Raw genomic sequence first — 14,045 nt, 5'->3', positions numbered from 1 at the left:
TATTCACAAGATGATGATTATTAATACCACTGAGGTGGATTTTGTTCCTTCTCAGTAGAGACTGGTTGTTATACCTAGAAACTGATCAACTGTAGGAGAAATGGCAGCTTTGAACCATTTCAACTAAAGCAATCCTGTATGTTTCACTTTGAAAATACAGATTATTTGGCTAGGTATTTTTAATCACCCCCTTTGCCCCTATCCCAGCAACTTCATCCAGCAGAGATTTGCAACTTTGGTACAAAATACAACACTTTTGGGAGCACTGTTTCTAGAGTTTAGAAGAATCATATCTTGATAACTACTTTCCTTCCCAAGAGCAAAAATTAAACAAGACATAAAGTTGATTCTAAGAAATCTCAATAGATTCCTGACGATTTTTGTGAAAAATGCATCAGGAGAGAATCACAACACATTTGCTACTTTTATTATTTAAAAAACCATTTAATATAAGAGGCCTTATTAAAAAGCTATTTCTAAGAATTATAGAATCTTACAGTCAAACAGAGAATTTTTAAAAGGAGAATATTTTTGAAAATAGCTACTTGTGACAGTTAACCAGATCCCTATGTATCTGTTATGAACTCTGCCTAACCAGTCAGCCTGCCTGGTTGCGCTATATGCACGATATAATGTGAAATTACCAAGAACTATTGTTTTCGGCCAAAGAAAATGACTTATTTTGGGTTGGAATAAAAATGTTTGTTTTTCACCTTAGACCTAAGAAATCACGTGAAATAAATCTAACATTAATTAGGTAGAGAAATACCTATATGTCTTTATTACCTGGTTAGAAAATTTAAAATTAACCTCTTATGCTCCGTTGCCACATCAACATTCATCTTTTCAGAATGGTCTGATCCTCAGTAAAAGAGCCACTAAAGTTATGCAAAGAGACAGTGTCTGGCCAGGGGAAGATGGTGGGAGGAGGCACTCGTGACACAGGACTGACCTTAGGCACCCGGTGGCGTTACGCAGCACCTGTGATGAATGCAGCTGTATTTTCCGATCATCCTGAAGAGGCGAATTTTCCCAGCCTGAGTGGGGGATAATCACCGCGTTGGTCAGTACTGCCAGGGCATCCTGGATGATTGGCATTTTGAGTGCATCGCATGAGGAGAGGTTCCAAAGGACTCCTGCAAGAGACACACAAAAAGAGCTTTTGGGTGGCCACGGGTTTTTCTCATCTCAAAACTGTCTTCCTTACTTGAGTTAACGGAACTGGCAGGAAGGATGAAGATACCGTGGACACACATCCTAGAGTGTGCCCTTAATTTTAAAACATTCGTGTGAACCCATTAAAAGCATTCTGTGAAAAATCTGATGAGCGGAGAAATTGTGACACGATTATCTTTATTTCCTCAGGGAGCATAATCAAGGTTGAGAGGTCTGATTGAACTGAGGCTACCAACAACGCTTCTGTTCCATTTTAATACAATGCACCCAAGTTGCTAAATTCTAACCAAGACGAAAGAGAGGTGAAAGTTATCTGAAATGGACGAGTAGAGCATCTTTGTTTTACCCAAGACCTCAGTGTGCACATGTGGTTGCCATGAAAGCTAAGTGCTTTCATAAACAACCAGCTACCATGGGTAGGACCCTTATGAGAATCCAGCATCAGGTCAGATGACAACTGGCTCAACAAGCAATTTAAACTGTTGCCCCTTGTGACAGTTTTGTCAGCTTTTCTCTGAAAGCAATGCTCACGGAGGACCTACAGAATGGTCCTCCTTCAGTAATGACAAAGGGAGAGGTGGGAAGAAGAGGGCATGTCCACAACGGACAGAGCGTCGAAGTAATTCATGCAGGCAGAGCAATGCGAAATGTTAAGGACAAACAGAACGCTTTAGGCTTTTAAATATTTTTTAAAAGGAGATATTCTAGAAAAGGTCATAAACATTGCATATATATTATAACATCATTTGAAAATGCTTTTAAATAATTATTCTTTTTTTGTTAGAACAGTCTACATAAACAAAAAAAGGAACAGAGAATAACATTCTATTTTTCTTTGAAAGAAAGCCTGTATACACCCTCAATCTAAACAGGTACCATCACTGCAGATATTGGAAATGAAATACTATAGTTGTCTTTAGAAATAGAACTTCTAGCTTATGTTTTTAACGAGCTTTCAATATATTTTAATGAAATGGGATTTTGTTCCATCTACTGTGTTATGAATAGAACAAACAGAACATATTTATTTCTAAAATTTGTTTTTATTGGTTCCTTGCGTTGCACATGTTGAACTATCCAAGGACATTAATAATACAAATATGACTGTTAATAACTAAATAAGTGACTATAAAAATAAAGTGACTACAAAGTTCAATAAAAATGTGACTACAGAGGCAAACTCAACTGTCTTTAGAAATAACATTTACTGGAAATTTTATTTAAGTGAATGCAAAGGAAACAAAATGTTTGTAGGGACTGGCATGCATAAAATAATCCTTCAGTACAGAGGGTTAATTTGAAGGCAAATCTAGCTTGTCTTTTTTTATGAATACAGTTTTATTGAAGCACAGCCATGTCTGTTCATTTCTAAATTTTCTACATCTGCTTTTGTCCTATGAAGGAATAGCTGGGTATTAGTGACAGAGACTGTACAGCCCACAAACCATAAACAATTTACAAACTGTCCCCTTACAGAAAAATTTTGTCCAACCGTGCTTTAGTGAATTTGACCATTTTATATACACTTTTGTTTGTGCTTGTATTGCCATTAGTATCCTAAATTGAGTACACAAAAAATGCTCAATGGTACACAGAAGGTGCTCAGAATATATTCTGATTTGGACTAATTTGAAATACTAGGAATATGAACATATGCATTTATCTTGTTCTAAATAAAATACAAAACTGCTTATTCATCCACTGAGAAACGTTTACTGAAGTTTGGTAATCTAAATAATCAAAATAACTTCATTCATTTCCAGCCTCACAAAAACGTTAATTTTTAGAGTAAAATAATTGATTTTGCAGTTTTAAATAGTATATTAAAAAGAAATTAGTATCTACCCCAGTATTTGAGGATAACTTTCAGGAATATCATGTTAAGACATTTGTGTTTGCTCTTCAAAGTATACAATGAAAAAATATAGGAACAAAATGTGCATTTTTTTCATTCCCAAATCCAGAATTACAATACCAATATCTAAAAATTGAGGCTGATAAATGTTTTAAAATATGGATGACATATTTTGCTGTACAGTATATATCCTTTAAAAACTAAATAGCAGGCTGGGTGCAGTGGCTCACACCTGTAATATCAGCACTTTGGGAGGCTCAGGCAGGTGGATCACAAGGTCAGGAGCTTGAGACCAGCCTGGCAACATGGCAAAACCCCATCTCTACTAAAAATACAAAAATTAGCTGGGTGTGGTGGCGTGTGCCTATAATCCAAGCTACTTGGGAGTCTGGGGCAGGAGAATTGCTTGAACCTGGGAGTGGGGTGGGTTGCAGTGAGCTGAGATCATTCCACTGTACTCCAGCCTGGGTGACAGAGCAGGATTACGTCTCGGGAAAGCAAGCGAGCAAACAAACAAACAAAATAGTAAAGAGAAACCTTTGCATTTTTTTACATGCAATGAGTATGAAAATCTCAAGGCTTTCTATGAGAATACAGCTATTTTTACTGTTTTCTTACAAGCAGAAAAGAAATAGGGAAAGGGAGGAAGGAAATCAAAGAAAACCTAAAGGCCAAATCTAGTACCTGACAAGAAGTGAAAGAATGGAAAGGCAGATGCAGTCTGGGATATCTTTTTATAGGCTGTTCTATCTCCTTCACTTTTCTCATTAAATCATTAATTAGTATAACCTAATTCAGAATCACTCACAAACACAAGTTCACATTCATTCCACCTTTCCAGGCTGTCTCCATCTGCGAGTCACATTCCAGTGAACTGATCACAGTACTTGATCCGTATCTCTGAACCTTCTATCTTAATTTATAACTGCAATGCACAATGCTTCCTGAACTTATTACAACTGCAATGAATCTCTATCGAGCAACTTTATCAACCTCTGGGTGAAGTCTTGGTAAAGTGGATGTAATGTGGCAGATTTTCTTGAGGGGGAATTCAGCAAACCAGCTGCATGGGGTCGTCAAAATTTTGAGTTTTGGTTAGATTATCTGGACGTGAGACAGGTTTAAGCATAGAAGCAGCAGTTTCTGGAGACAACTGAGATGAAGATTTACATCATCTGGCAGGAGTAAAAGTGGGAAACAACTGGGAATTCCACATCTTTCCTGCTACACACACATACACACACACACATACACACACACACACACGTCTTGACTGACGGAAGAGAGATTAGTGGAAAGAACTGGACGTATCTAGGCATCCTCTGAACAAATGGAAAACAAATTTTTTGCTCAAACTCTTACTTCACTCCTCCCTCCCCTTTTCCATAGTGGTTTAAAATATGTCCACAAATTCTTGGACATTTCCTTCAAATGGTGGAGCCTAATTCTTCTCTCCATGAGTGGGGATTCAATTTAGTGACTCATTTGTGACCAATGAAACATGGTGGAAGTGACTGCGACTTGAGACTATGTCATTAAAAAGGCTTTGCGGCTCCCTCCAAACCCTCTCTCAGATTGTTATTTGAGGGGAAGCCAATTGTCATGCCATCATGACCCTCAGGCAGCCTTATAGAGAGACCAGCATGGCAAAGAACTAGGGCTTTCAGCCGAAATTCTGGAAGTGGATTTTCCAACCCTAACCAAGCCTTTGAATGACTGCAGCCTCATGACAGACCCTGAGCCAGGACCGCCCAAATCTGCGGCTCCTACTTGTACTCCTCACACTTAGACAGTGGGTGACATAAATGTTGGTTGTTTTAAGCTGCTAAATTGTGGAGTCATTTGTTATGCTGCAATAGACAATATACCTTTCCTTTCCTATGAAGCTCCCACACTCTCTGTTGCTTTCTTCTCTCTGCTTCACTTTCCTATCCCTTTGCCTTTCTACAATGGATGGACTCATTTTTCCCTCTTGCCTTTCCACGACACTTTAATTCTTACTCCTCTCTTACCTAAATCCACTTGTTCCCTTATTCCTTCCAAATTCCAATGTGAGAGTATACAAGATATAACAAGGATGATCCAGCTACACTTTGTAACTAAATTTAAAATGCATTTTAAGTGACAAGTATTTAATTTAATAAAATGTATCATTCTTCACCTTTGCAATTCAATAAGTGACCCAACACTTTCTTTAATTTGGAATAATCCTGCTCTTATTTCCAATTGCTGCCTTAACAAATCACCACACAGGGGCTTGAAAGACACAGATTTATAGGTTTGTGTTTGGAGGTCTGGAGTCTGAAATGGGCTGGCAAGCCTGGCTCCTTCCAGAGGATCCTGGGGAGGATGTGTTTCCTCATCTTGTCAAGCTCCTGGGGGCTGCCTGCATCGCATTCCTTGGTTTGAGATCTTACATCCCTCTGACTTTGGCTTCCATCATCACATCTCCTTCCTGGACTCTGACCCACCTACCTCCCTCTCATAAGGGCACACTGATCACATTGAGCCCACCAGGATAATCCAGGATAATCTCCCCATATGAAGCCCTCCTACCTTAATCATACCTGCAAAGTCCCTTTCACCATGAAAAGTAACATTTACAGGCTCTGGGAATTAGGGCGTGGGCTTTTTTTGGAGGGTAGGGGCATTATTCAGTCTACTACATATCCCTTCAAAAATAACCTGTTATGCGTAAAATAAAATTAAACTTCTTATGGCAGCCTCATGATCAGGCCTTTCTCTAAATCTCTAAATTCATCTTGAATCACATTCATTCATTCATTCATCCGTTCCATAGTATTAAGGACCTACTACATGCATGGTTCTGTTTGACGTGGAGTGAAGACATCAGTGAAGAAAACAAAAAATCCCTGTGCTGGTGGCCCAGGTACCATATAGCTCTAGTCACTATGCCCCAGCCAAAATGGCCTGTTTCTTCTTGAACACACAAGCTCCTTTGTGTCCCAGATCCCTGGACTTGCTGCTGCCTCATTCTGGAACATTCTTTCCTAGATCTTTTCATGGCCAATCCTTCTTCCATTCATGTCACCTTCAATGTGCTAAACTCAGAGAGGCTTTCCTGGATCGGTCTAGTCTACCTTCCCAGACGCTTGCTGTCAGGTCTCCTATTTAATTTCAGCAGAATCCTCAACACTAACTCATTCTGTCATTTGTTCACTGTTCCATCCTCCAACAGGGTCCCAGGCATAAAATGAAAGCAGACACTTGTCTGAATGCCCATCGTATGCAGAACACACAGAGCTACAGAATCCCTGGCATACAGAATATGCCCTGATAAACATGAGTGTTCACCAAACAGGCACTAAAGAAAAATAAAAAATAACAGCTGGATGGTATGATCTTATAGGATGCCATGTGCTGTAAGCATCGAACCTTCTGTAAGTATTATAGTGTTAGCAAAATGACGTCATGCCTAGAAAAAATAAAACAGCAGCTGCAAGATGTAATTTCACAAATAATAAATCCAAATGAGAATAGAAAAATGTTATTTAAGTGGGATTATTTACTTTGAATCTACAGAAATTCTACTTTCAGCTAGTAGAGAAAAATTTATAGCACTGAAACACATTAATCTGCTTTGTATTACAAGGCTTATCTCTGGTGCTTCATTTGGGTAATTTTCTTATATTAACTCCCTGATAATTCTAAATTAACCCAGGTAATACTAAAATTTCAATCTGAGGAAACACTATAAAACTGATTGGATTCACACCAATTTTCAGCATTCATAACAAATTACCCTGTTTGTTTATATCTGGGGATAATATGAAAAATGGTTTAATATTTTGGTTGATGGTCACTAGAAAATTTAAATTTACCTGATGAAAATATGCTAATTCCTTCCAGATTATAATCTGTGATAAATTTGTTTTATTAGCATCTTTCTTTTATTATTTCCATCCAATAGCTTTCCTTTATCAGTGTAAAATTATTGCTGTTCCAAATATAATTTTGAAAGTTTAATTGAGAAGACATTCACATACACTAAAGATATTTAAAATATAGTTTATTTTTATTTCAGGCACAGAATGGCTCTTTTCCTTGATATTATCCATATTCATGAGCAATGATTGGTTTAATAAAAATTCCTTAATAAAACCTTAATTACTTTCATTTGCTTCTTTATAATGCTTTGATAGAGGGTAATTGTAGTTTCCTTTTACTGAAAGAGATGAAGACTATCTTGGTTAAAAAAAATCCAGATGAACAAAAAGCATGGTTTAATAAAAGCAAGTTTTAAATGGTGGTAAAATCAAACACTGCCTGGTGGCTGTGCAGGACTTCATGACAGCCCACTGGCTTGCTTTCAGCTCTTTAGACCTACCACGAATCCTCTCATGTGGGCGAGGCTCAAACCAAGCCCAAAGGAACGCTGGGCTTCATTCATTTTAAATAAATGTTTATAAAAATGTATTTAAAATTAATTAGTGAATTAAGCATCCACTTAGTGTATTTATGAGGATTTATTTTAAACAAATTTTTCATTTCTTTTGGGAGTGACAGTTTGTGTACCTCGGGGGAGGGGGAGGAAAAAGGAGAAGAATGGGGACAAAAAAGTTCTTTTTTTTTTTTTTGAGATGGAGTCTCGCTCTGTCACCCAGGCTGGAGTGCAGTGGCATGATCTCGGCTCACTGCAAGCTCTGCCTCCTGGGTTCACGCCATTCTCCTGCCTCAGCCTCCCAAGTAGCTGGGACTACAGGCACGCGCCACCACGCCCAGCTAAGTTTTTTGTATTTTTAGTAGAGACGGGGTTTCACCATGTTAGCCAGGATGGTCTCGATCTCCTGACCTCATGATCTGCCCGCCTTGGCCTCCTAAAGTGCTGGGATTACAGGCCCGCCACTGCGCCTGGACAAAAAAAGTTCATTTTTTAAAAAAAGCCAGAGTTAGGCCTGGTTGAGGGTGGGAGTGGGAGGGGGAGAGGTATAAAGGGGCCCTCACCACTACCTCCTCCACCCACACCCATTCACACTTTGAGTCCCTAGTGTGTGGAGGTTGAATGATTAAAATATAGAGGCCCAGGACACCCTGAAATCCTGTGATACTATTGTGTGTGTGCATCTGCTACACAAACTCTCAATATGGCCCCGAGAAGCAATAACCCTCAGGAGTGGCTGCTAATTGAGATCATTTTGAGAGTCCTTCTAGATGGAAAACATTCACATACCACACTCACTGAATGCTTTTAAAAAATTACCGTTTATCCTGAGTTGATGTTAGATAGAGTTTACCGAATGTTGCTATCATAACAGCTCCTGAGGCCAAGGCTTCTTGTAGGAGTCCCAGGGGTTCGTTGACCACAACAAATGACCTCTACGTTTTCCTCCTTAATATTCCAGAAAAGGAACCTGCTGTGGCCTTTGCAGTGGGGATTACACAAAGGTTGATCCTTTTAGAATTTCAACAGGCTGAATCATCATTCTAGGGTGAGTCTCAGAGAGCCGGCAACGGGAAGAAAGGGCCTCTGAGGCTGATAGGCGTGGGAGGCGAAAAGAGAGAATCGGAGTGCCATGGTGCATAACCGTAAACTCTCACTCTACAATTGCCACATAACGCTTCAGGTCCAAATACAGAATTTTTTAAAGAGAATCACTTAGGCACAAATACTGAGAATTAGGTAGAATTATTCTTGTTCATTTTCAAAATACATACAAAATTTATTTAGCCCCAGAATGGATGAAGAATGAGTTGCCCTTGACATTTGAAAGTAATTCAGATCTTTGCTGTTGCATACAAGGCAAATTCTGGCTTAAACTGACTAAATTTACCTGGGTCTCCATGCAATGTTGTAAATCCGCAGATTCTAAAACAATTTTGTTATAAGATACAGCCATCAATACTAAAGTACTGTCTCGTTCTAAGCCAAAACTGATCCCAGCAACATCCTGATGTTCAAATTTCAGTACCAGCGGCATACATTAAAAGTTTAGATCAAGATGATAAACATTTAGACGGCAAGAATCCAGAAGCCATATTCACTTTTTTTTTTTTTTTCAGACAGAGTTTCACTCTGTTGCCCAGGTTAGAGTGCAGCGGCGTGATCATGGCTCACTGTAGCCTCCACCTCCCGAGCCCAAGTGATCCTCCCACCTGCACCACTTGAGTAGCTGGGACTTCATGGACGTGCTACCATACCTGACTTTTTTTTTTTTTTTTTGTAGAGACAAGGTCTCACTATGTTGTCCAGCCAGGTCTAGAATTCCTGGACTCAAGTGATCCTGCCGCCTCAGCCTCCCAAAGTGCTGGGATTACAGGCAGGAGCCACTATGCCTGACCCTCACCTAAATTTTTGATTAGTTTAAAAAATAACCTTCACTTTTGTTTTCAGAGCCTGAATTAATTTTATTTAAAATTAGGTAATGTTACAGACAAAAGACTATAACTGACTGATTTTTTTAAAATGAAAATAATCAAAACTCAGATGTATCTACGATCTCTCTTTTCATTCTAAAATGGAGTATGCTTATCCTAGTTTCTTTAGAATTCTTCTATTAAATGTTTACCAAAAAGGCACAACAGATCAGGCTCTATTAATGGAAAATGATGCCTGTCCCAAACTGGATGCCTGTCTGCAACTGGCAATGCAGCTACTATAAGCAGTAGAAAGCTCTTCACACAGTAATTTTTTTAAGTAATTATAATTGAAAATAATTTGTATGTCAATGTTTGGTAGTGGCCATCTGTGAAAGTCATGGGTTCATCTTTGATCACAGCATTTTATAAATGAACCATAGAATTTCGTATTCTCAATACCCAAGAGATCAACAGTTAGGAATACGAAATTAGGTTTGCTTAGAACTGTAGCCTTCCTCAATGACCCTGGGTGTGCCAGAACTTTGAAAAAATGTCACCAAAGCACCAAGGCTGAGTTGTATAATCTCTGGAAAGTGGTCCTGGAACTCTTTTCCTAAAAGTTATGACAGTTAAAGACTATACTCTTTTATCTGACAGCTGTCATATTCTTCTATGTGTAGAATGATTTCTTATACTTTGTTTTGTTTCTTGGTAGTTTTGTGCCCTGATTTACACACATTAAATAAAGTAACTTAAGTCTGACTTTTCAATAAATAGCATAATGAGGAAGAGGAGAGAGAGAAAGTGAAAGAGAGAGAGAGACAGATTTAGAGACAAAATACCCCCACTATCTGATTAAAAAAAAGTAAATGCAGGAGGTGAAAATCACCATAATTTTTGGCCCTGGGTTAAACGATACTGGGACAGATATATTTTCCTATTCCTGTGTTAGACCATGCTGAGATTGATCAAAAATAATTTAAGTGCTTGCTCTAGGAAACACTCACTTGTGAATGTTTAGGCTGTGAACTAGAGAGCTGGCTTATCAAGAGTAATAGTTTGCTCATCATGACCCATTTCAAGACCCTCCCCTCACTGTGCTACTAGTTAAAATTCTGCCCAATCCCAGTGGTTCCCCACCTTGCAATATCCACCTTAAAATCTCCCAGCCAAGCACCTACAGCCTTATAAATACCCTGCCTTCATTTTCCCTTTTGACACTAAGACTCTTTCAAGGGAGCATTTTAGATCCACTGCAGTGAGGGAGGATACATACTTCAGTATGTCTAACAAACCCAGCTTTGCTGATCAATGGGTTTTTATGGTAGTCTTTGGGGACCTGACAGCTGACAAACCATATAAATTACTGAAAATGGGTGGATGGCTAATGTCACCTTTGGTAAAAAATAGAGTCTGGCAAAGTCTTGAATATTCAGGGGATCCATTATCCATAAAGTTATCACCTTATCTCTGTGCATGGAACAAAGGGTATTGAGCTATTTACATTTCCATTAAATACTATAACCCAGAAGTTACACGGCCAGCACACATCTTGGCAAGGTCCCTAGCTGCCATTCCAAACTCTCTGGGTCTCGACTGAGCATGCATATATAACCTCTTACAAAGATTGAGATGGCTATCGCCTTGGGGTTTCTTTTTTTATACTATAGGTAGCACATCCACCTGATAGGTCCTGTTGATGTCAACATAAGGGCTCTAATTGAATTTGTGGAAGCTTGCTTATCCAAGAGTACCCGGATTGGAGACCCTGTTCTGCACTGGGGCCACTTTAAAGAGCACCCTTGGGTTCTATGGCTTTCAAAGAAAAGCAAAGCAACCTTGATGAAGATATGGTGGCATGGTAAAAAGAGTGACAGCTTTTTCACAGAGCATCACTGAACTATATGTCCAAAACAAGACCATATTGGAAAAAAACACAACACAAATTATAGCCGACAATATCTAACATCTTTGAGCTCTTGTCATGCACTAGGGTTTTTGTTAAACACCTTGCATGTATTAACTCATGTAAACCTTCAAACAAGTCCATTTTACAGATGAGGAAACTGAGACACAGAGAAGTAGAGTTACCTGTCAAAGTCATTCAACTTTTGGGAAAAATGAAGGTCAGATAAGAGTCTGACTGTGATGCATATGAACAATCAGACAAATGTCAGACACATAAATTTGCTATTTGAAATGGGAGGGAAGTGATGTGGCATGCTATCCTTTCAAGCAGAATATATGAATACAGGAGAATGTTCTGCTTTTCATCTTTTGCCAGTTCCCTTTTTGCCCCAGGTAATGTAGCTTGAGAAATTTAAAAAAGGCATTTGAGTTCACATAAGGAAGAATATTCAGTTTCGTACGTTTTTAATTGACAAATGTAATTGTATGTATGTATCTTTATACAACATGATACTTTGAAGTATATATACATTGTGTAATGATTAACCGTAGTTAATTAAAAAGAACTTTCAGCTTTGAAACTACTTTTACAACTGATTTTTCTTGCAAGCAAGCATTTAATTCTGCTGACCTCTACTAAAACACACACACACACACACACACACACACACACACACACACACACACACACAGCTACAACCTTCTGTGGGAAGCATGGAAGAAACATCAGATTGAGATTTGGGGTAATCAAAAAACCCAATTGTTTGTCTATTTACCACACTAATTTCATGACTAAATCTTTTTTTCAGTTACATCAAAATTGTCTGATACTGTATTAGTCCATTTTCATACTGCTATGAAGAAACACCTGAGACTGGGTAATTTATAAAGAAACAGAGATTTAATGGACTTACAGTTCCACATGGCTGAGGAGGCCTCACAATCATGGCAGAAGACGAACGAGGAGCAAAGGGTCATCTTACATGGTGGCAGGCAAGAGAATCATGTGCAGGAGAACTGCCCTTTATAAAACCATCAGCTCTTGGGAGACTTACTCACTATCAAGAGAACAGTATGGGAAAAACCTGCTCCCATGATTCAATTACCTCCCATCGGGTCCCTCCCATGACACGTGAGGATTTTGGGAGCTACAATTCAAGAAGAGATTTGGGTGGGGAAAGAGCCAAACTATATCAGATACTGTTGCTCTATCACAATAATGCCAATGATGATCATGAGTCCTCATTTCCTGAGCCATTACCATGTCACATGCACTATTTAATTAAATCCTGACCACAACCTTAGAAGAGGGGTACTGATCTGTGAAGGAAACCAAAGATTAAAGCGGTTACAGAAATCTCCCATGGACAGATAATGAATGAGAGAGAGAGCTGGGGTATAAACACAGGCTCTCACACTTCCAATTATTTTGCTTCTTCCAGACATTCTAATAAGAGGTTATTTTTCGTGGAAAATATGCTATCACTGGATAATAATATTAATACTCATCTATAATTTCTGCTGATCATGCTCAAATTTATATTTCTGAGTTTCATTTCTATAATTCTGAATGTGAACATTTATTACTGCATATTTTCCTCCGAACATATTCTCTTCTTCCTTTTAGTTTTTCAGCAGATATTTTGTGAATGCCTGTTGAGACAAGGCATTGCTAGGTACTCTAAGGAATATACAGTAAATTAATAAGAGTCCAATTGGGGAGACCAAATTACACTTGCCCAGGGAAAAATAAAACACACTTTATAGAGTTGTAGATGCTAAAGTCCATCAACTGTCAGAGGTGGTGTGTCATGAAAATTCTGGCAGTGAAAAGTCACCGTGGGAGGGCATCACAGAAGGTTCTATGGGAGAGGGAGGTCTTCAGCTGGCCCCTGAAGGACGAGCAGAATTAGCCAGAATGAGAGAAAACATTCAGGTATCAAGAAAAAGGGAGCAAAGGCTTACAGATAAGAAAAGGTGATGGATAACAATCCTGAAGACCATGGGCCTAATTGTGTAGTAGATGCCACCTAAAATATTAATTAAGTAAAAAAATTCAACAACAAAATCATACTTACATTCGGACAATTGTGGTCTTACACTAGAACAGTATTAGGTCGGTGCAAAAGTAATTAAAAACAATGACAAAAATGGCAGTTACTTCTGCACCATAATATTTCTCATGTGATCCACTTGGGGGGCATTAAGAAAGATACCTATGCACTGGCTTCATCTCTGGAAAATCTGGAAAGTGATCTGGGGTAGGTCCTGCTACCTAAGAATTTTTTAAAAAAGTAGCCAGAGTGAGGGACCACTGGGGCTGGGAGTTATTTTATCTTAGTCCTGGTGACTTTAACTGACTTCACCAACATCAGCTCCCTCCACTGACTTTCTCCTGAGAAACAAGAAAAAAAACCTCTAAGTTATGACTATAGGAAAGTGACTACCGCGTTTCATACGTGAGATCTTCATACTTTAGCCTAATCGTGACTGAACAACCTCATTCATTTATTTATTTGTTCATTTGTCTCATTATCCATCCATTCAGTTGACAAAATATTCTTTGGGTCCAGAACTGTTTCAAGCCTTACAGCAAGCAAACCACTAAAGAATTCAATCTCACAAACATTCAGCAATTTTGCCTCAGTTCCTCTGCAGAGCTGGGAAGACAATGACAGGAAAATGAAGGAAGTGGTCTCAAGCCTCAAGGAGCTTCAGTGGGTGATAGAAGCTAAAAAAGGAAAGCAAACACATGTGGTATGTGGTTAAGGACGGAGAGCGCCACTGG

At 38.8% G+C, this 14,045-nt stretch overlaps 1 protein-coding gene across 7 annotated transcripts in view; it reads right to left on the bottom strand.

Moving 5' to 3' along the window:
* Positions 1–14,045, bottom strand: part of CTNND2 (catenin delta 2) — a 936,154-nt gene that overhangs the window by 185,904 nt on the left and 736,205 nt on the right. For all 7 annotated transcript variants that reach the window (XM_055245590.2, XM_055245587.2, XM_055245588.2 and 4 more), the window contains one exon: positions 953–1,136. In XM_055245590.2, the coding sequence (XP_055101565.1) occupies positions 953–1,136 (184 nt within the window). The remainder of the gene's footprint in view (positions 1–952; positions 1,137–14,045) is intronic.

The sequence above is a fragment of the Symphalangus syndactylus genome, chromosome 16, assembly GCF_028878055.3.
Source record: "Symphalangus syndactylus isolate Jambi chromosome 16, NHGRI_mSymSyn1-v2.1_pri, whole genome shotgun sequence".
Classification (NCBI taxonomy): Eukaryota; Metazoa; Chordata; class Mammalia; order Primates; family Hylobatidae; genus Symphalangus; species Symphalangus syndactylus.
This window is presented reverse-complemented; position numbering and strand designations above follow the sequence as displayed.